The 21,555-nt window shown below is 43.9% G+C and overlaps 2 protein-coding genes across 2 annotated transcripts in view; one reads left to right on the top strand and one right to left on the bottom strand.

Annotated features, from left to right (window-relative positions):
• The first annotated feature begins 1,583 nt into the window (after nt 1–1,583).
• LOC147257769 (synaptogyrin-3-like) lies at nt 1,584–8,654 on the top strand. Its single transcript, XM_086211935.1, has 4 exons — nt 1,584–1,951; nt 4,246–4,480; nt 5,474–5,619; nt 7,684–8,654. Exons 1-4 carry the CDS (start codon nt 1,847–1,849, stop codon nt 7,909–7,911), a joined length of 714 nt encoding a protein of 237 aa, XP_086068061.1. The 5' UTR covers nt 1,584–1,846; the 3' UTR covers nt 7,912–8,654.
• Nucleotides 8,655–9,061: 407 nt separating this feature from the next.
• Nucleotides 9,062–21,555, bottom strand: part of LOC147257770 (voltage-dependent T-type calcium channel subunit alpha-1H-like) — a 53,223-nt gene continuing 40,729 nt past the window's right edge. Inside the window, exons 26-35 of the mRNA XM_086211934.1 lie at nt 18,045–18,196; nt 17,777–17,886; nt 17,559–17,692; nt 17,412–17,482; nt 15,788–15,866; nt 15,429–15,550; nt 14,802–15,083; nt 14,559–14,709; nt 13,008–13,561; nt 9,062–11,194 (exon numbers count right to left, since the gene is read on the bottom strand). Of these exons, the coding sequence (XP_086068060.1) occupies nt 10,493–11,194; nt 13,008–13,561; nt 14,559–14,709; nt 14,802–15,083; nt 15,429–15,550; nt 15,788–15,866; nt 17,412–17,482; nt 17,559–17,692; nt 17,777–17,886; nt 18,045–18,196 (2,357 nt within the window). The 3' untranslated portion in view covers nt 9,062–10,492. The remainder of the gene's footprint in view (nt 11,195–13,007; nt 13,562–14,558; nt 14,710–14,801; nt 15,084–15,428; nt 15,551–15,787; nt 15,867–17,411; nt 17,483–17,558; nt 17,693–17,776; nt 17,887–18,044; nt 18,197–21,555) is intronic.

Below are 21,555 nucleotides of genomic sequence, written 5' to 3' on the forward strand. Positions count from 1 at the left end.
TCCTGACCAAATGCAGAGCAGCATCTCTCAAGGACTTCAAAGCTCGCAGCAGATGGGCTGCAGCAGCAGAGAACCGCCACACTGGCCGCCACTCATGTCTGCAAGGAACAGGAAACTTACTGAGGGCACAAGATGACCAAAATTAGACAACGCAGGACTGAACATACGTGAACTGGTTTGAGTCTTGATTCTGCTCCATCACCAACATGGTCAGATTTTGAAACCATTAAAAGCGTGAAACTGCTGCTGGTGTAAGGTGGAGAGATGTTTTCAATCACACACCAGCATCACATGAGCATCATTTAAACACCGGGATTGTTGACCATGGCCTTCCCCTTATGACATCAGTGAACCCATCTTGTCAACAAGATAATGTTCCATGTTGTAAAGCTTACAGTATATCTTCTGATCCTGGTTTCCTCAATACGACGAAGAATTCACAGGACTCACATGGCTTCCAGAGACATGGGGTGTGCTGAAGGAGATTAACATCTGGCAGGTGCAGCGCAAATCTACAGTGGATTAAAAAAACATGAAAAATGTTCACCTTTGCTCTTCTGTCGCATGTCTTCACAGCTGCAGCTCTGTTCAGGTGAGCTGGGAAAAAGTGTCATCGTTCAGGTCCATCAGACCCAGTTCACCAGTCGGGAGCTGGTGTTTTGGGCAACCGGTAATTACGTGCTCTCCTGTCTATGTTGGGCCCCCACACTCACAGGACCCACAATCCATGAGATCCCACCCCTCCACTGCTACTCCATAGCGTCCAACGCCAGTCCTCAGGCGGTTTAGGGTGTCCACTGGACAGGGACTTCGGTGGGGTCACTGATGCAGAGTTGCAGCCTTGGTGGTTCTGCTGACTTCTAGTGGTCTCTCCAACTCCTCTTGACCCAGGCGGTCTTGGAGACACTTGCATAGCGAAGAAGCTCCGTAACTTGAGGCCCACACGTCGTGTTGTCTCAGTAACAATCTCATTCACCATAACAAAGTTACTGCATTAAGGCAGTAATGAAGACAATCAAAGTTTCCACCAAGTACAACAAGGTGTCCCTAATAAAGTGGTCAGTTTGAGCTCATATTGGAAGGTAAGTTAGAAGATATTTGTACCAATATTTCTATTTCAATTGTATCTTGCTCAGTCGATTATTTGCAAAAGATCCTTATTTTTATCAGTGTTAGTTTATTTCATATCAAACATCGATATCAGTATCAGTCAGGATCCAGTGAATGAATAAAAAAATACAATATTTGTTAGAAAACCTTTACCCTTTAATAACCCAGATGAGTGCCCGTTAGACTCACAATGATGAATAGAATGGAAGAGGACAAGACAGGAGGATAATGACATGTTGCTTTATTTGAGCTGGAGAAAACATGGCAAATTATGGCAAATCAGTCAAATAATGCAACTGCTCCACTGCTGTACATGTGTTAATGTGAGGGAAGACGTTTGCCCCGAGCCATTTTATTGCATAGTTTTTGTTTATGTTTTATTTGAGTGGTAGGCTGCACTTTTCCTGTATGAAGTGCAGGAGCCGCATTCATATTGATATTCTCAAGTTGAAATGTTGAATTACACTGCAACTCAGATCTAATTCGAAGATCATATAATTATATATCACTGTATCTTAAAAATCCAGAATAGACAGGCGTAATTATTATAGTTGTTGATTAAAACCAGTGGCGAGTGTTCAGAGTTAATTCTGCGGCGCCGCCTCTGAGCAGCAGCTGCGGTGACGCGCCGTGACTTCACACGGAGCCCGGAGGAGGACGCCGCCGCCTCGCTGAGCTCTCCGGCCGTCTCGTCTCCTTCTCTCGGCGGTCGTCAAGGCAGCTCAAACACGGAGGGATGGAGCTAAAGGGCGCGTACGGCGCCGCGAAGGCTGGGAGCATTACCTTCGATCCGGTCGCCTTCCTGACGCATCCCCGGACCATCCTCCGGTTGCTGTCGTGGGTAAGCACCCCTGTGGTTACTCGTCTTGTCTAACGGGCCTGCCTGCAACCTCTCTGTTCCTGTCTGCTCCCCATTCACAGACACTGTCCCCCCCCCCCGCCCTGCTCATGTGTGCTCCGTCCAGTCACAAAACCACATTTTCATTCCTAAAAAGGTCTATATCGACGCTGAGAGCTCTCCTCGCTGCACCCGGCACGGGCCCTGCTCCGGTATTGTGTGTCACTTCAGGGATGCAGGCTCTGAAGCGCCTGGGTACCACGATTATCAGGAGTCTCTTTGTTCCTGGATGTGGCCACTTTGTTTTGAAATGCATGATATTACCGTCTACCGTCTCCCCGTTGGGATGCTGAGCCGCTGTGAGTCAACGAAGCAGCAAGCAGAAGCAGCAAGTTAGCACATCCTCCATCTCTGTTCAACTTGTTGGAAAAGGGTGAAAGGTAGATTTCAAAAGCGGGGAAGTTTCAGATGAAATGAACATGTGCGCTTCGAGCCGTCCACGTAGCACCTTAGAACGGTTTCATGAAAATGTTCAGAGCAACAGGAAAAAAATGATGAAAAACAGTTGAATTATCTGCGATTATATTTACTATGCGATAAATGAAAGCAGCTCTTTACACCCAACAGTGTTCCGTCCCATCTGATTCCAGCTTGTCCCTCAACGTCACACACAATGAAACAATGTTTAAACAACGAGGAGTTCAAATGCAAGTTAGGATGTCGGAAATATCATTTAAAGTGTTTGTCAGACGTCAGAGGAGCGGTTTGATCAGCTGATCTGACTCAGGCTGCAGCTGCAGCAGTGGTGGCTTTCCTACTTTGTCGAAAGTGTGTAGTTATTTTCAGTTTGTGCACGATTAAAAAATTGCATGATGATATGTTATTTAGTAATATCAATCATGATATTGTGGGGATAGAAGCTTCCAACCCACGGAGGATCACTAAGTTCACCATCTCTTCTTTCAACCTTTGTCTCTGTCGTTCCAAGCCACCTATGGCAGGAAATGCATATTGTATCACCGAGTTTATTCACACTAAACTGTGGATTGAAACACGTGTAATTTGTGTTTTCCCTTTTGTCACATTTCCAAAGTTTTCTTAAAGTTCCCTTGATGGGCTTGGAGGTTCTTGCTGCTGAGAGCGAGTTCCCCACGCAGCGCTGCTTGTTGTACAGAGACCACACGTTCGCCCAACGGCCCGTGGATGTTCTCAAACACATTTGATTTTAACCAGATTTGAACCGAATTAACTTTGCGATATGGGTGTCCCCATTGTGGGTTAAATCCAGTAAATGGGGGAATTAATGATGCCGGTAATTTCTGAGAACAATGTGATAATCTGTAGGGTTTTCTGCAGTTTCTGCTGTTTGAAGACGTTGTTCCAGATATATTCTGATAATTCAAGGACAGACGCATCACTCCGGGGTTCTTTAGATGTGTTTGAATGCTTCAGTATGAGGTGAAGCCCAGTTCAAACATTTGATAGCGGCAGACTCATCCAAATAAAATCTAGCTCTTTTATTGTCAACACTGTAGGTGCAGGGGGTGAAATGATGTGGGAGCAATGGCTCATAGACAGATGTAATCTCTAATTTAAAGGTGAAATTTGTAGATCTCAACAACCCACTGTAGTGCTTTATGTATATATATATATATATATATTTCACTCTCCAAATCAAACAGGGGGCAGCATACTACCTGAAAGTTTAGGGGCCCACTTCTATTGTTAAAAACAAGGAAATGCTAACCTGTTTAGCACACGCTGAAAGGGAAACTTGATTTAATAAGTTCTTCAGTGAAAGTAACTGAGTTTCTTCTGTGAGTCATCCGGTCTTGACACCCACCCCCCCCCCCCCCCCCATATCTTGCCACGCTACATTCCAGATCACACCACGACTCCAAGTTTCCCTGCCACCACTGGGATTAATGGTAAACTGTCATGTGGAGCCTGTTGCTAACATGTCGTGGATGAAATAGCCGCTTACTAAAAGGCAGTTGATACTTTTATCCTAAAATATGTTAAAACAATAAACATCCCAAACTGTCCACACCAGCATGCTCATACGTCTCTATCTCTCGCTCTCTCTTTGTGAATGTACCCTTTTAAACTATTACATAATTGACTAATTAAATGTTTAAGAGATGTCCCCCCCCCCCCCCCCCCCCACTGCGCTGGTGTGTCTGAGTGTGTGACGTACGTGGAATGAGAAACATTCACACCCGAGCGTGACTTGATTCTCTTCTACCTGTTAGATAATAAACCAGCCCTCGTGTTTCTCTCCTCACACACTCCTGCAGGTTTTCTCCATCGTGGTGTTCAGCTGCATCATCAACGAGGGCTACATCAACATTGGCAGCGAGCGTTTGTTGTGCGTCTTCAACAATAACGCAGATGCCTGTAACTATGGTGTCACCGTGGGCGTGGCCTGTTTCCTTGGCAGCATCTGTTTCCTGATCCTGGACTTTTACTTTCCCTCCATGAGCAGTGTTAGAGACAGAAGACGTGCCGTTCTGCTGGACCTCGTCTTCTCTGGTATGGACACAAATTCTGTACGATGAGCATCGGATCATGACTAAAACATTTTGAGGACAAATTTGAGAAACAAAATCAAGGCAACATCCAGTCCCCCATCATTTTGTCTCATCTTGTACTTGTGTGATGAAGTCAAGCACATTCCATGTTTTGCTTTGTTTTGAAAGCCCACAAGTGAAATTTTTAAAAAAATGGATCTTTTATTAATCATTCCGTTTTTCTCTATGCCATATTTTTCCACTTAGGTATCCGTGAAGAAACAACATGTGTAGAATTCCTTAAAAACTGCTCGGTTCCATGGCAGTTTATGTCTCTGATGCTTCCAAATTAGCATTTTTGTCTTTAAATCCATCTGTAATTTATGTGTTGCACTGATAGACATAAAAAACAACAACATAAAAACAAAACAACTCCAGGTTCACTCAAGAGCACCGACATTTGCGAGGCCCAAGTGCTCACTTGTAACCACTACACTTTATGCCTGATTGTTTTCATAAAGGTTGTAATATTTCTTAAAAAAGAAAAAAAAAATCTGAAAATGTCAAACAATCCCATCTTGTCACTTTAAAGACTATATTTTTTTTTTATCTTGACCTGCTCCTGGATTTATCAGGTTCTGTTTTGGTCAACGCTCCACCCCTCCACCCATTTTCATAGAAATCGTCCCGCTAGATTTGATGTAATTATGCTAACAAACCTACAAATGGAACGATTCGAATTCACCTGCTTTGCTGAGGAAAGACAAATTCTATTTGTATGCAAAACATGCAGTTCAATAACAGTAACGATATGGGGGAAAAAGAGAGATAACAACAGTTGTCGCAATCAGGTTACACAATTAACTTTTTGGTCCACTGCCCGAAGTTCATCTACCAGCCACTTGTGTATTTCTCCATCATTTGTGCTCTGGTTGCCGTGATCGTGAGAATGACTCAGATGTTGCAGATTAATCCTGAAACACAGAACTCTGTGTCCTCTTTGTCCCGCCTCCAGGCCTCGCCAGCTTCCTGTGGTTTGTTGGCTTCTGCTTTCTGGCCAATCAGTGGCAGGCTACCTCAAAAGAAGAGCTGCCATTGGCTCAAGGCTCCGATGCTGCCAGAGCCACCATCGCCTTCTGCTTCTTCTCCATCCTCACCTGGGTCTGTACTTTCTCTTACTAGTGTGTAAGCCTGTGCTGCACGCGCGCGCATGTGTGTGTGTGTTCTCTCATCCGTGTTGTGTTCAGCATCATCATCTTTATGTCTTTGACCAGCAGTGTGTGTGTGTGTGTGTGTGTGTGTGTGTGTGTGTGTGTGTGTGTGTGTGTGTGTGTGTGTGTGTGTGTGTATTTTCAGGGTTATCAGTGTCTGCTGGCAATGACCAGATTTAAGAGCATTTCCTTCATGGAGGACAAGCAGATGCTCCTGCCCAGGACCCCTCCCACTCTCTCTATAGTCTAACGCTCACTGGTTGATTGTGGGGAGAAATGAAAGTTAGTCATGCTGTCAGGTTCGGTTCAGTTTTACAGAATCCACACCTGCACAGTCAGCAATGCCTGAGACTTCTATCAGGCTTGTCTGTCAGACTAAATTGAGGGTTTAAAAGTCCTGCAGTAACAAATATGTGCATCAGAGCATGTCATGAATGAAGCCTATTGTCGTTTGGATTTGTTATCAGGCTTGTTTGTAGCTGATCTAGCATAATCAGTATGTGTTGATGATTCTGGGGATTAGCGGTGGATTATATTTGTGGTCATTCAGTCCGGGTTCAATCCACGGCGGAGCGACTGGCTAAATCTGGTCATTATCGCTCAGTACCTCAATCGAGTCGCTCACTACCAAAACCATAACAGCCATTCATTGCTGTCAGAGTCTGTGGAGAGATTTAGTCTAATTGTGTCAAGGATGTGCTGTACTTTTCTCATGTGTTAAATGATCCACTCTTCTGCTGCTGTGTGTGTGTGTGTGTGTGTGTGTGAGTGTGTGTGAGAGAGAGAGAGATTTATACATCTGACAGAATAAAATCAAATGTTTGAAGGATTTAAAACAGGTTTTCATTTGAGCTTAGGCACTAGATTAACGTGTTAGTCAAATTAAGTTATTATCCGTAAACCTCTTCAACTGTATGATGTCTAGAGGAGTTAAACCTTAACAGATGTACCCAAGTGATGTCCCGTTTTAATAATGCAGGCATCACAAATTCAACATACAAATACAAATACAAACCCCTGTTTTTGGGAAGGTTGGTCCAAGTGAAGAAAAATCAGCATCTTGGTCCATTGGTGCATTGATTCTCTCTTAATGGTTGCCTTTCTTCACTTTTATAGAGGATAACGACAAACACTGCATTTCTCCTTTCAGCACTATTTGCACTCCTCCTTCAGCTGCTCTACCTTTCAGTCTGCTTTGTGCTTCTAACAAAATTATGCAAGTGTGCAAGTTTGTATAGAAGCTCATTTTCCACTGTTGGAGCAGCTTAACAGCTCAATTAGCCAGCCGACTGAGCTGACTGCATCTCGGCTCTTCATTTAATGATTAAAGCATTGACACAATAAATGTAATAATGAATGGTTTATTCCCAAGGAGCTGTCATTCTAATTGCATTTGTTTTTCATGTAGAAAACAAATAGTACATAATAGTAAATGTTAACGTCTGGAAGGGTTTGAAGTGACAGCTAAAGTTACAGCATGTTACTCATTGCAATAAAATAAATATATTCTTACTTTTGAGCATGAATGTACAATAATTAATCCATCTCAGGCTCTCATAATCAGATGGAATTGTGAAATGCTTCAGTTGTTCATCTCCAGAGCAACAAAATTTAATTAGCTTACGCAAGACAAGCCAAACAATATCAAAGAAAAACTTTGGAACTCAATGTGTGCAGTGAAGCAACCATAAAGCTGTAAAATGTAAAACTGCACAACAACAGCTCTCATGCTACGGCACTGGGATCAGTAGGTTACCAGAGCTGCTAGGTTTTTGGAAGGAGGCTGTGTACTTGTTATAATTTAAAGCTGTCTTACATCCCAAAATTGCAATACTTTTCTGAAAGTTTCCCTCCAAGACATCAAGAATGTTACTAAAAAATCTTATGGATGAACAGATGTGTTTATATTGCTAATCAGTGTGTTACTAACAGCCTTTACGTGTGTGTGTGTGTGCGTGTGTGTGTGTGTGTGTGTGTGTGTGTGTGTGTGTGTGTGTGTGTGTGTTACTAACAGGCTGTTCTGACGCTGAGTGCACTACGACGCTTTTTATCCGGCGCCAACACAAACTTGTTTACATGGCAACACCTGGACCCCGTCCCGAGCAATGTTCGAGCCACACCGTATCCCATCGCCAACGGTGCTACCATAGTAACCACCAACCCCTATCAAGCCCCGCCCTTCACTGAAACCCTGGACCCCCAGAAACTCACACAGCAGAGACCCATGGCTCCGGCCTTCTAGAGACAGACAAGAAGAAAACAAAACTGCACACGGTGTAGGAACAGACAATGTGTCTTACCTCGCTGTTCAGTGGCTTTCCATCCTATCCTGGGATTTGGGTCATGTGATGTATGATCTATTTTCACCATGGCAACTGCTGGCTCAACTTAGTTAGTTGTAACACCCTCTGTCTTCTGTCCATTCACACACAACAATATTGAGGCACACAAACACGGCTGTACTCACACACCTGGAAACAGATCTACACGCACGTACATCTGGAACACATGTATATACACCTGGAGGTAGCCACGCAGACACACACACACACACACACACATGCGTACACATACGCATCGACACACACACTCCTTGACTGCATGTGCATATGGCGAGGTGCAGAATGACATAGATGTAGATCAGTGATGGTGCTCCATCTGCCTTATAAAGGGACATAAGGTCTTTAATGAAGGAAAAACGGAGGTTAGTGAGGTGGCGTGGCTCCATGGAGTCCAACCAATCACGAGCGGCGGTTTTCCATTGAATGAACTTAAGCCTGGCAGGCAGTGTGACCAATAGAAGATAGCGGGATTCGCAGGAATTGAAACATTTCCTTGGCATGGAAATAAAGGCAGGACAGCTTAATGCATTCTGAATGCTATAGTGTTCCAGTGTGAAATATTTATGTGATTAAATATTTTATTGTGATATGCTGAAGTGTTAAAATGAAAAATGAAAAATAAAACCTATCCAGCACTACCAGAGATTTGAGTCTGCCTTTGTTCACATCATCTTTAGATCATTTCCTCTTTGTGAGAAATGCTTTTTAATCTAATTATGTATTGATACCCAGATGAAGAATGTGTTCAGCATATTAATCAACATCTGCTGGAGGACCGTAATTAGACTTGGTACTCCAGTTATGTTGAATTTATCAACAGTAGCAGGCAGCTGTGGGGGTTTAATTTTAGATGAAATGGCTCATGCTAAAGAACCAGAGTCCTGTGTCTGTCTCTATCTGAGCGAAGGAACAGAATTAGAAGCAAGGTGATAGAGTCAAATGAAAGTCAGACAGGAAGTGGTTTTATTCCAGCACTGTCCAATCGTGTAACTGCAGGTGAGCACATATATATATATATATACATATATATACATATATATATATCTCATTCTGCAGGAACACTAGACAGTTTTATGAACACTTGCATCATCATCATTACAATTAATATCATCATCATCCATCCTCATCATGGCCAGCAGATACATTGACATTCAAAAATGTAGAAATTCACCTTTGTAGTTCTCATATCATCACTGTTGTTTTAATAAAATATAATCTTAACCATTTTTCTACAAAGTATTACAAGCCGTTATATCACCTGAAAAAGCCCTTCTGTACATCACTCTGAATTTTTTCGCCCGCCAACCATCCACACAGCATCACTACTGCAAACACCAGAGGAGACGGGCCAGCTCCGGCTTCAGACAGCAGGGGGCAGTCTAACTCTGCAGACCTCTGATCACATGCTCACCTGGTCTGAACTACCTCTACCCTGAGAATACTAAGACAGAGAAAAGAAACGTGAAGGGGTGAGAAAACTAAGCTGGCTGAACATTTTGAATAATCAGGAAAAAGCGAGGTAGAGACCACAAAAGCCTAGGTCACCGTTTTACTCCGACGGATTTCTTCTTTAGTTGCGTGACTGCAGCGTTTTCGAGGAGGTCCCTCAAGCATCAGTGGGACATTTTGGAAATAACTCCTTCATAAAATGGCAATGCACAAGCCACGCTAGTTGTGCAATTACAAATTACATATTTTCATATAAAAGTTTGTGACATTGTCATTTTAATTTCAGACAAAGTGTAAACATAAGAAATTACAGTATTTGCAACACAGATCAAAACATTATTAAAATCTGCTGTTATGAAAATCATCAACAGAATGAAATGTTTTGCGTTGAGCTGATAAGATTCATTTAAAAACAAAATCTAAAAGAAAAATGCAGATGTGAGGACGAGACGTACATTTGTCTCTAATTTTCTATTTTCCCTATTGTTTCATTGACCAAATAATGGCAGACAAATGGTGTGTGTGTGTGTGTGTGTGTGTGTGTGTGTGTGTGTGTGTGTGTGTGTGTGTGTGTGTGTGTGTGTGTGTGTACAGGTCATCTGCATTGTGCCTAACCTGTCAATAATCTCCTGTCAGACCAAGGCTTGAGGAAACGAAATGAGGGAAGGAAGAAGAAGGAGAGCAAGCAAAGGGAAGGCTAGTGTTTGAGTAAATATAGCCGGCCGGTAGTGACTACTGTGTCAGAACTAAAGCTAGGACTATGACCGAAGAAAAGGATTCTTGTGTGCATCTCGTGTGCAAATTGCACAAAGGGAAAATTTCTGAACACATACACGCGCACACAGTCTCAAAGAGTTCGTCTAACAAACCCTGTGAAAATCTTGTGATTGGACGGGACGAGGCAAAGGGGCGGGGCCTGACACGGTGAACAGATATTCTCTCTGCTTCGGATTGCAGTTTCTGTTCCTCTCCTGTGCTCCGGCAGCACGGCAGGCTCCTTCAGAGTAAAACCAGTCCAGCCTGGTTCTGTGTTTAGTCGTCTACAGAGGCCCCCTCAGGATGACTGGGAGGGAGGGTGGTGGCATCGAATGACAGAGTCCGCCTTCTCAGCTCAACACTGCTGTCCATCAGTTGGGTAGCCATGGAAACAGGCTCCTCTCCTGGCGGCGGGCTCATCCTCTGTTTCCTGTTCCTGCCTGATACTGGGGACACTGATTGGCTGAGGCGGCTCCTGGCCTCCTCGGGGCTCGGGCTAAGGTGTCTGCTTTTGTGTGAGGTGTTGGGAGGAAGCTGTGTGTGTGAGTGTGTGTGATCTGAGCTGTTAATGCTACTGACTTCTGCGTCTGCATCATCTAACAGGGGTTTGGGGGCTGAGTCTGGCCCAGGACTGGCTGCTCTAGAGCCACAAAGCGGAGCAGATAAGGTGGATTCGCCACTGGGGACCTTCAGACTGGACAAGCTCTGTGGGCTGACAGGCCTCGTGTCGACATCTGTTTCTGGCTGTGAGCCGCAGATGGCCTGCTCAGGTACATGTTCTTGTCCAGTGGTTTCACTGTGGCTCCGACTGTGGCTCCTGCATGCGATGACCCTCTGGGGTTGTGTGTATTTCAGTGTGTGTACACTAGATGATCGCTGGCGTGGCGGCGTGGAAGAGACAGCGGGCACAGTGAGGTGGGACTCTGCCAGATCGTCAGCTGAGCCGCTTTGATCCAGGGAATCACAGTGCACAGCCTCCTGCATACAGAGAACACACACACACACACACACACCACACACACACACACACACACACACACACACACAGGATTTGGAGCAGAAATGGCAAATACACTGCAATTTTGATGATCTTAGACAACTCCAATAATTTGTGGCTGCAAAAAAAAAACTTTATCCCACAATTTGAATAATTTACTGTGACAAGATATAACTTGTTCCCACTCTTGAATTAATGTTTGATCACAATATAAGATAATATGTCATTTGCAAGTTTTGATTAATTAGCAGCCACAGGATATGATTTGTTCCCATGTTTAACAACCGGCCACAAGATGTAACTCCTCTTCTTTAAAGTGTGGGAACAACTTAAACCGTGTTGCAACAACATATATATTTTCTCTCTCTATGACAAATCCACACTAAACAGAATGTGTTCATGACGTGAATTAAAAAAAAAACTTATGAAGGGGTTTATTACTCAGTTCTGCAAGGATCAGCACAAGGGCTTGTGAGACGTCCTTAAAAACCGTCTTCCTGAAAGATTTATTGGCTGCTGTACTTGCTGTTCACTACATACTGGCCACAAAGAAAATCCATATTCCTCATTTTATATTTATGCCTCAGGGACAGTCCTGGACGGAGGCATTACAATTCAGATTCTCAAATTTGGCACATGGGCTCTGGGATAAACTGATTAGATTCCAAGGCGAAGGTCACTCTGAACTCACTGAACGTGTTTTTGGCCTTAATCGATCATTTGTAAAATAATTATGATAAAATTTCACACAAGTGTCTAACGGGATAAAATCTTATATCCAAAGGGTCAAATGACAACTTCACGGTGACATCACAACTTTTTGTAAAACCACTTTTCTGGCCGTTATTCAATAACTATAACTCAGGTACAGAGGGGAAAGTGCGGCCATCTTTCACGTTAAGTCGGATGCCGACTAGTGACATTAATCTTGTCCGCTCTCACAGAGAGTCGAGATCTTTGTGTTGTGGATGTGTGTGAAACATCCACTGACCTGAGAGGCTGACAGAGTCTCGCAACCGCAAAGAGTCAGTTCTAGTTTTGTTTTAAAATGCACTGCGAACTATATCTAACTGATACGAAGGTTCAGTCGTCCAAGTTAGCTGTTGGTGTTGTTTGGGAAACTCAAATAAGACATTTTGAACAAAAACATATTGGATGTCAAAGTTAAATTGTGGCTAATTTACCAAAATTTTGCAAGTATTTTCACAGAGAGCAGCACTTGTAGAATTTGCTCCTATTTCTTTCCTGGCCGTTGTCGCTGCTATTCCAGCCATCGACTGAATTCAGCACTGTTTCATACCGAATGAAAATCCAGGAAGCAGCCGTTGTCACATGGATTCAATAAGCCATTTTCTCTGTGTATAAATTGTGAATAGTTTGTGAAGGCTCACAACAACATTGTGACCTCCCACAGCTTAAAGCACCATCATGCTGCATTTTTAGATGAAACTACTAGTTTCAGTTTCTGCCCCGATCTTGTTGTTTCTCTTCAAATCCTGCTACAATAGTGCGGCACACTCCCCATTCTCAAACGAAGTGATTTGAGTGCAGCACCGTCCTATATTTTACCACTCATATCAGCAGAGGGCGCCGCTGCTCAGAAAAGCTGCAGAACAAAATATTATATTGCAGCTGTAATGGAAACTTTGTGCTTAAGGTGACAGATTACATAACCAAGAAAAATGTACTAGAACATTGGAATAGAAAGCTGCAGGGCACATTTGGGGGGAAAAAAAAAAAAGATGGTTAAATATACACGATGTAATGTGAAGGGAAGAGCTGGTGACAACGCACCTGTCTGCGTAACTGTCTGCTCGGGGTGCGGAACGATGCTGGCCTCTTCAGGACTTTACTCTCTGGAACGTAGGAGGGACTCAGCTTGTTTCTGTCCAAACTGTCCTCAGGGCTGAGCCAGTGGGAAGGAGACCTGCTGCTGCTGTGAGCGGGACTGAGGGAGGGATGTCTGTCTATGCTGTAGCTGGACACCAGCTTGGATCTGTCCGTGTGCTGGTCTGGGTTGAGCCTGTATCCATCCATACTGTGTGCAGAGCTGAGTCTGTGTCTGTGTATTCGATGAGCCGGGCTGAATTTATATCCATCGATACTGTGAGCTGAGTTGAGTCTGTGTCTGTTTACCCGGTGAGTCGGAGTAAACCTGTATGCTTCTATACTGTCAGATGCACTCAGCCTGTGTGAGGAGTGTCTCTCTATGGTCTGAGAGTTGCTGAGGCAGATTATTGGCCTCGAGCTACGTCCGGACCCCAGTGTAGCGTGGCTGATGGCTGGCAGAGCTCCTGGTACCTGAAGCAGTGAGCTTCCCCCGCTAGAACCCAGCGACGACATGGAGCCTGCGGAACAGATTGATATAAAGATCATGTTAAAGCAGCAAGCCTGACATTGCACAATCTCCCTTTTTATATATAAGATACATTTCATTTCATGGCTCGTGTTGGCACTAATTCACAGATTAACACTTTATCACAATCATCTAAATTTAATCTCTCTTTTTTGTTTTTGTTTTAATAAGATTAAGGCATTAGCTGAATTAAAAGTCCAGACACATCTTCCCTCATGCAAACCAACCCAGCAGACACCACCATTATTGACAAATGTTGATATTTGGATGAATATTGGTTGTGAGGCCATGTGACCAAATGTCAGGACCACGTAGAGCTGTTAACAACCGATATCGATCACGTCCCAGTTGACCTCTTTCTCAGATAACTAACATTTAACATCTGTCTGTTGCCAAACCCAACATCTTCCTGATTTACTGTTTTCATTTAATGTTTTAATGACCTGTCCAGAGGGGAAAGCATCTTGTGTGTTTAATGTGCCCTTATTGTTAAGTGTTACCAATTTATTCAATTTGAGCTCATACAAATTATTAATTCAGGCTCACTGCTTCGTCGAGTTTTGAATTAAATGTGTTTTTTTCTTTTTTTCTTTTTAAAAAGTCATTTTGATGTAGCCCCCCTGCGATGACAAAACCTCAAAAACTATTTGGGACGAGGCCAGCGGTGCTGGCAGCCAATCACAGGAGTAGTTTTTCAATAAAGCTCAGCCTGTTCAGCCTCAGCGGTGTAGAGAACTGGAAACCAAATACATTTTGCTGAAATTGTGTTTCACAGACATGCAGCAGTTCTACCACTTTGTCATTATTTATAAAAAAAAAAAAAAAGATCCCCTCACTCCTTTAACACCTATTCCAACAGAGCCTGTTTGTTCCACATCTCTGCTGGCGTCAGTCCTATTTGTGGAAACAATCGTGTTTGCAGCAATTCAGTCTGGTTCCAGCACATTAAACGGTTTCCTATTTTTACCGGCTATAACACACCAAATTACCTGAGCAGCTGTAGCTGGAGTAAGCCTCCAGGCCAATGGGAGGATAAGGAGAACATCTGAGTGGCTGAATGCAGCTGTCGCTAGGAAGAGACAGCATACGTCCGATGCTCAGCAGGTTGCCATGGGAACACTCCTCATCCTCAACCTGCACCTGCCACATTAGATCATCCCCACTGTTATCATTATTGTCACTGTCACTCTCTTCCCTTTCATGCATGCGCACAAACACACACTGTCCATTACCTGAGCAGGTGTGTCCACATTTGACCCCATGTCTCCACCCACTGACACGGTGCTGTGGCGCCTCTTGGCCTCCTCCCTCTCCTCTCTCTCCCTCCTCTCTTCCATCTCCTCCAGCTGAGCCTCCTTGTTGCTCTCCTCCAGGTGCTTCATCAGAACAGCTACCACCACATTGACCAGCACAAACTGAGCCGTTAAGACAAAGGTGACGAAGTACACGGGAGAGACGAAGGGCAGGTAGGACAGACAGTGCCGCTCATGTGGGCGACAGTCCCGCAGCGTGTCCTGTAGGGTAAAAATGATGACACAATGAAGACAGCTGATAATAGATAAAGTGATATAGGTACCCAATGATGCACCAAGTTGTATTTCATCTATTCTCCAACAGGGGGAGATGTTGATCAAGACCTTGGGCCCGTCACCGAAGAAGAATATGCTCTCCTAACATTGTAATGTCACCAGCTCTTATTCTGTCATAAAACAGTGATCCGCTCTCTGCTTAATGCACCGCCTGTCTCATAAACTATGCTTTGAGCCACACACATATTCACAGAAATAAACACGGACTTTTCATCTATCCATCTTCTTAAAAACTGCCACCGAGTGGAGGAGAGAGACGGGAGGAATAACCTTCATAATCCCATTCCAGTTGTCCCCAGTAGACACTCTGAAGAGTGTTAGGAAAGCCATGCCAAAGTTGTCAAAGGTGGCGTGGCGACTAAGTCCCTCACACGGGTTCTCGTCCGAACACTCTGGAAAGAGGATGAAAAGAGTGTTAGAAGCAGCTCGTGTGGGAGAGGAAGGCTAGAGAGAGGAGAATTACATGTAGATTAGAGCACTGATTCTAAATGGACATATTCAATGTATGTAACACAACAAAATTTATGCATGTTACGCAATCCATGGATCTCTCACCATTGTCAGCCGAGCCGCATGCATCCACATCGATTTAAACACACGCTCACCCTCGCACGCACACACACACTAACCCAGTTTTCCAAAGAGCTCAACTCCCAGAGCTGCATAGATGAAGAACAGCAACATGAAGAGCAGACCCAGATTCCCCACCTAGACGGACATATTACAGGCACACACAGATATATAGAGTGTATGATACACAGAAAAAAAGACATGTACAGTATACATTACGAAGAGAGACGCAACCATGCAGACAGCATAGAGAAAGGCCATAGATGGAGAAGCTTTAACACATCAATGCTTTTTCAAAAAAAAAAAAAAAAATCCAAAGTTGAATCATATCTCAGATTTCATCTGACAAACAACGTGATGTCATAGCCTAGATCCAGTCCCCATGAAACACAACATCGCCCTTTTTGTCTGATTAGCAAGGTCGGGGAGCTTCCCTCATAACGGGAAGTGTGGAGATGCCCGATTAGATGATTTACAAGCCAACTCTCAAGTGGTTATCGCTGCACTGGAGCGTCCTGGAGAGGACATCGGGGAGGGGCAGCGTGCTGCTATTTTGCTATGATTCTTTGGAATTGCTCTGTTCAATTTGAGATGAAGTCAACGGTAGGAGTCTAAATGGACTGTGATTTAACAAATTTACCCAAGGCTCAGGAGCAAGACAGCAAACCCTCCCTACTGCTCTCTCTCAACCTTCTCTCATCCTTCATCGGGTCCCTGGAGGGTCAGCCAGCCTCTGGAATTGCCGTATCCATTCCAAATCCTTCATCCTTCTCCGCTATTCCCATTCTCCCATGTCAACTCATATGCTTCGGTTTCAAAACCAATTACAGACGTGTCTCAGTTTGCTGTGTGTTTCTTGTTTGTTACTGTCAAACTAACAGTAGGTTTTCTTTGAAAAATGGCACTGGCCTGACTCAGCTTCTGCGGGGAATGTCATCCACGATCACCTAGTTTGGAGCAGCCAGAAGGATTGAACAAGTTTGACTCGTTTTACAACCCCAAGGCTGTGCAGTGTCTTTGTTTATTAAGCTTTTGGAACTGACTGTGTGTTGTCACAAACAACTGGTAGCGAGACACAGAGTTCAGGCACATTTTTACTGAGAAATTTCAGTGATACACCTTATTCTATACGTAATATATTACTTTACATTTGCCTGACACCAAATATTTACATCTATCAAAATATATGCATAAAAACAAGTTACTAAAAAAAATGCGTAAATGTGCATGGAGAAGCCCATAATCATTTGCTTCAAATAGATCCAAAAATATGCAGGTATTTGTCAGTTTATTCAGTTTTTGAAAAAACTTTTTTCAGTCCTGGAGACTGCTATTGTCAAATGCCATGACTTTTCCAGGTATTTTCCTTGACCGTATAACCCCTGAAACAATCATACCAGTACAGAAAGACATTAAATGCCTTAAAGTTGAGTTTTAATTGGTGATTTATCAGCCAAAACATTGGAACGTCTTCATGCCTATTTTGTGTCATTGCTTTACCACGCTGAAGTCAGTGGGGGGAAATCTGTGATGTAAGTAAATCATGTGGGAGACAGGCAGCGCAGTGCCAGGCCTCATAAATCACTAGATAAAACAAGCCGTCTGCAGCTCATCAGATCTGGGAACCAGACTTTCGCTTTGAAGAACAGATTTGAACTTGAGAGCATCAGAGCTGGCGGTTACCTGTGGGAGAGCTTGCATCACCGTGTCCAGCAGGGCCCTCATTCCTGTCGCCATCTTCAGCAGCTTCAGCACTGAAACGTTGCAGCTCTTATTAGCAACGTGTTATTGTCTTTGTGTGTGTGTGTGTTTGCTGCACTCTGCACCCACCTCGGGTTATCCTCAGGACTCTCATGATGCGTATAATGGTTGGGTTGATGGGAAGGGAGGCATTCAGGTCAATTTCTTCCAGCGTGATTCCCATGATGGACAACAACACGATGGCAAGGTCCAACTGGTTCCATCTTGACACAAGCACATACCATTTCAGGACAAACGTGTGCAGAGTTTTTGCAAACGTCTTTGCATTCATGTGACTTTGTCTTTACCTCTCTTTGAAAAAGCGGCGCAGGCCAAAAGCGATGAGTTTGAGAATGGCCTCGATGACAAAAACCAACGTGAAGACGTAATTGCAGTACTTGAGAATCTCCACGAGGTACTACAGGACAAACACACATGCGCGCACACACACGCACATGCACGCACACGCACGCACGCAAACACACACACTTCAATGTCCAGCGCTTCAAGTACCGCCACACCCTGCCTTATTACAATGGTTCAAGGACAGCCTGTGGAGGGTGTTGCTATGGTTACCTGAGGCTGGTTGTAGTGCTCCATGCTCATGGTGAGGAGATTTGTGAAGATGATGATGGTGATGAAGAGATCCAGGTAGTGGCTGGTGCATACGGTGTGGATGGATCGGCGCAATGGGGAGTAGTCTGCATAATATGGCTTCTCCTGGGCCCCTGTGTTAAACACACACACACACACACACACACACACACACACACACACACACACACAATAAATTGTGTTTATCATTTCACAGGAAAATTCGTCGCCTTATCTTAAATGGAGTTAAGTAACCTTAAACTCAGCTTGATTGTTAAATAGAATGATGAATGTCACAGGGACTGACTTTTGGTCCCCAAAGTAGCGGTGAGTCCCCACTGTGCTTATAATTATGTTATGTCATGTCCCCACAACATGAGGAATACCGAGCACACACACACACAGGCATATGCACACACACACACACTCATTAAACCCATACAGCATGGGTGATGAAGTCACTGATGGAGTAGGTGCCAAGTGGTGTGCTTCTCCTGCTGCTGTGTGTGTGTCAGTGTGCATTTGTGTGTGTGTGTGTGTATGTGTGCGTGTGTGTTGGTGTGTGTGTGTGTGTGGAGACTAAAAGTGCCAACTCAGGGATTCAGTCCTATCCATCACACACAGATACACACTGGATGGCACCTCAAGGTGTCTTTGGGCAGAAACCTTTGCTGTCTGCTGCCAGACAGTTAACTGAGTATGAAGAAAACACTGGTAGAGATTAGTGTGCTGCGAGAGAGAGGGAGAGAGAGGGGGAGTGTGTGAGTGTGTGTGTGTGTGTGTGTGTGTGTGTGTGTGTGTGTGTGTAATATAATGTATATACTCATACATTATGTATAAAGAGGAGAACATGGGTGTACCAGGAGCAGATGTTAATATTAATTCTACTGTATACAGCGAAAAGAAAGGGGACACTGACATGAACATGAACATTCAATTACTGTAATTAATAATTAGTTTAAAAAAAATTAAATGTAAAACTCAATTAATGCAGTTAATTTGTAATATTATGGACCAAGATTTAGTTTGTGTTCTGTCATGTGTTTTAGGCTTTTTTCCGGTTTGTTTTTTTCTTGTCAGTTCCTGTTTTATTTGGAAATGAACTTCCCTTACGTGTCCTCTTGTGTGACTTCCTGTCTTTCCCGTTTTCCCTCCTTTCTGTGTGGTCGTCTGTGTCTCATCCATTAATCAACACCTCCGTGCGTCTTTCTTGTGCGTCTAGTTTCATGATTGGTTCTGTTAACATTTTAGTTCCGCTTCTTTTGAGGAACCTGTTTTGTTCTCCCTTTGTGTTTGTTATCTATGCCTGATAAGTTCACATGCCCATTAGCTCAGGGATTCCTGTTTCGGTTTGAAAAAATGATGACAAACATCCACAAAGTTCCAACAGCATCACTGATATAATGTTGTGCCTCCCGGCAAATGTCCTCAAATTAAAAAGCGACACATCCGAAATAAACATCACTGGTCCAAGGGGTCTCATCAAACCAACCCACAGGTTCTCCCTCGCCACGGACAGCTCCACTGTTCTCACCTACCCTCACCGTCCTCCGTCAGCACACTGTCTTTGAGTCAACATCTCAGAAACATCACTAAAACTACCTTTTTCCAACTCAGAAACATTTCTTCATCCATTTTCCTCTCTGCCAGCAGAAACCCTCATCCACACCTCTGCGTCACCCTGGAAAGCCTCCTCCAGCTCCCCGTCCTCCAACCAATCCACTTTCCTCATCATCACTTATAAAGCCCGCCATTACATGCCCCCCCCCCCCCAACAATATCATGTCCTACATCGTCAGACCACGATCAAGATCAAGAACCAGGGCTGGGCATCAGAGTTCTCTCTCTCTGTGCTCCCAAGCTCATGCGCTCCATCCATCCATCCATTTTCTACCACTGATACTATTAAGGGGGGTGGGGTGGGGGGGTGGAGCCTATCCCAGCTGCCTTCAGGCAAGAGGGCGGGGTTCACCCTGGACAGGTCACCAGTCCATCACAGGACCAACACATGGAGACAGACAACCATTCACACTCACAGTCACACCTACAGTCAATTTAGAGTATCAATCAGCCTCGTCCCCTCTTGATGTCTTTGGACTGTGGGAGGAAGCTGGAGAACCAGAGAGAACCCTCATGAGCTCACTCCCTAAAACTATCTGTGACTCTCCCTCATTCAACTCTTTCTGACCTCGCTTGACCTCTCTTCTTAGCTGTTGTTTTCCCCCTCTGCCGGTAAAACTCTGTATTTCACCACGAAGTATCATTGTTTTTTATTGTTATTGTCATTAAACCCCATGCAAGATCTACAGGAGGCGCTGCAACGCTGAGTGTGTAGCATCACGTTCCATGCAGTACAGCTCCATCACATTTCAAATTCCCACTCAAAGCACTTCAGAGGTTGCTCCTCTTTGGTTATGGGACAAGTTTGCCCAGAGGGATTCCTGCCAGAAAATCTTCCTGACAGAAAGGCCTCAGGAAAAAAGGTGACGGCCGCTCTGAAGTAAGAGTAGTAGTAGTACTGGAAGCCGAAGTATAAATAGACACAAAATCGATTTAGTTTGAAGTTTGAGGGAATCACAGGAATTTCACCCGGGAGACTGAGGGTGGAATCCTAGTCTGAAACCTATCGTTGAGTTTTTGAGTGATTACATTCGTTATCATGTGCAATATCTTTACTTTTAGGGACTCCTTGGGAAGGTCTATTGTGCTTAACTTCTTGGGTTTAGCAACAAAACCTCCTGATTAGGTTTAGAAACGGTACATCATGGAGAGATTTATACAAAAGAACCTCTGAGGTTCTGCAACCAAACGTCTTGGTTAGATTCAGCAACACTTGCTCTTCGTTAGGCTGACACACAAACTTCTTGGTGAGGTTTATGGAGCAACAACCAAACGTCTGGCAAACCTGGATTTTGAATCCCAGATTGAAACTAAAAATTATGTAGTAGACTCTTTCTTTTTAGACTTTTTTCATGACACAGTATGGCTATGTAAAAAAACAAAAAAAACACCTCGTGTGGGTTTTAGGTAAGAAAACCTGTTGTACCACTTGGTTACATTCAGTAAACAGTCAGAGTTCGGGTCAAAAATCCTTCGAGGCAAGCGCCTCAAATGTGACTCTCCCATCTGCAGTTTGATCTCCACAACACACAGATAATCAAAACTGAACGCCGTTAGTTTGATATCCATTCGTTACTGTACAGGCTGACGTATCTTTATTATTTCTAAATCTTGTTATCCTGAATAATGCGGCTCAGGAAGTAAGGAAAACCGCTGCAATCCCTCCCTGCTTCCCGTTCATCACGGGAAGAGTGAAGACTCAATCATTAATAAAGGCATTATTAAAGCCATAACAACATGTTAATTGTCAGTGAATTTCACACTTGAGGTGAAGCAAGCTGCAAAAAAAAAAAAAGAAAGGAAAAAGACCTGAAATGATTCACGACAGCGGAGAAAAGAGCGAATCACTAATCACCTGTGGACAATGGGAGTA

Source organism: Aulostomus chinensis, chromosome 8 (assembly GCF_037954235.1).
Source record: "Aulostomus chinensis isolate RoL2024-O1b breed Wild chromosome 8, RoL_Achi_v1.0, whole genome shotgun sequence".
Classification (NCBI taxonomy): Eukaryota; Metazoa; Chordata; class Actinopteri; order Syngnathiformes; family Aulostomidae; genus Aulostomus; species Aulostomus chinensis.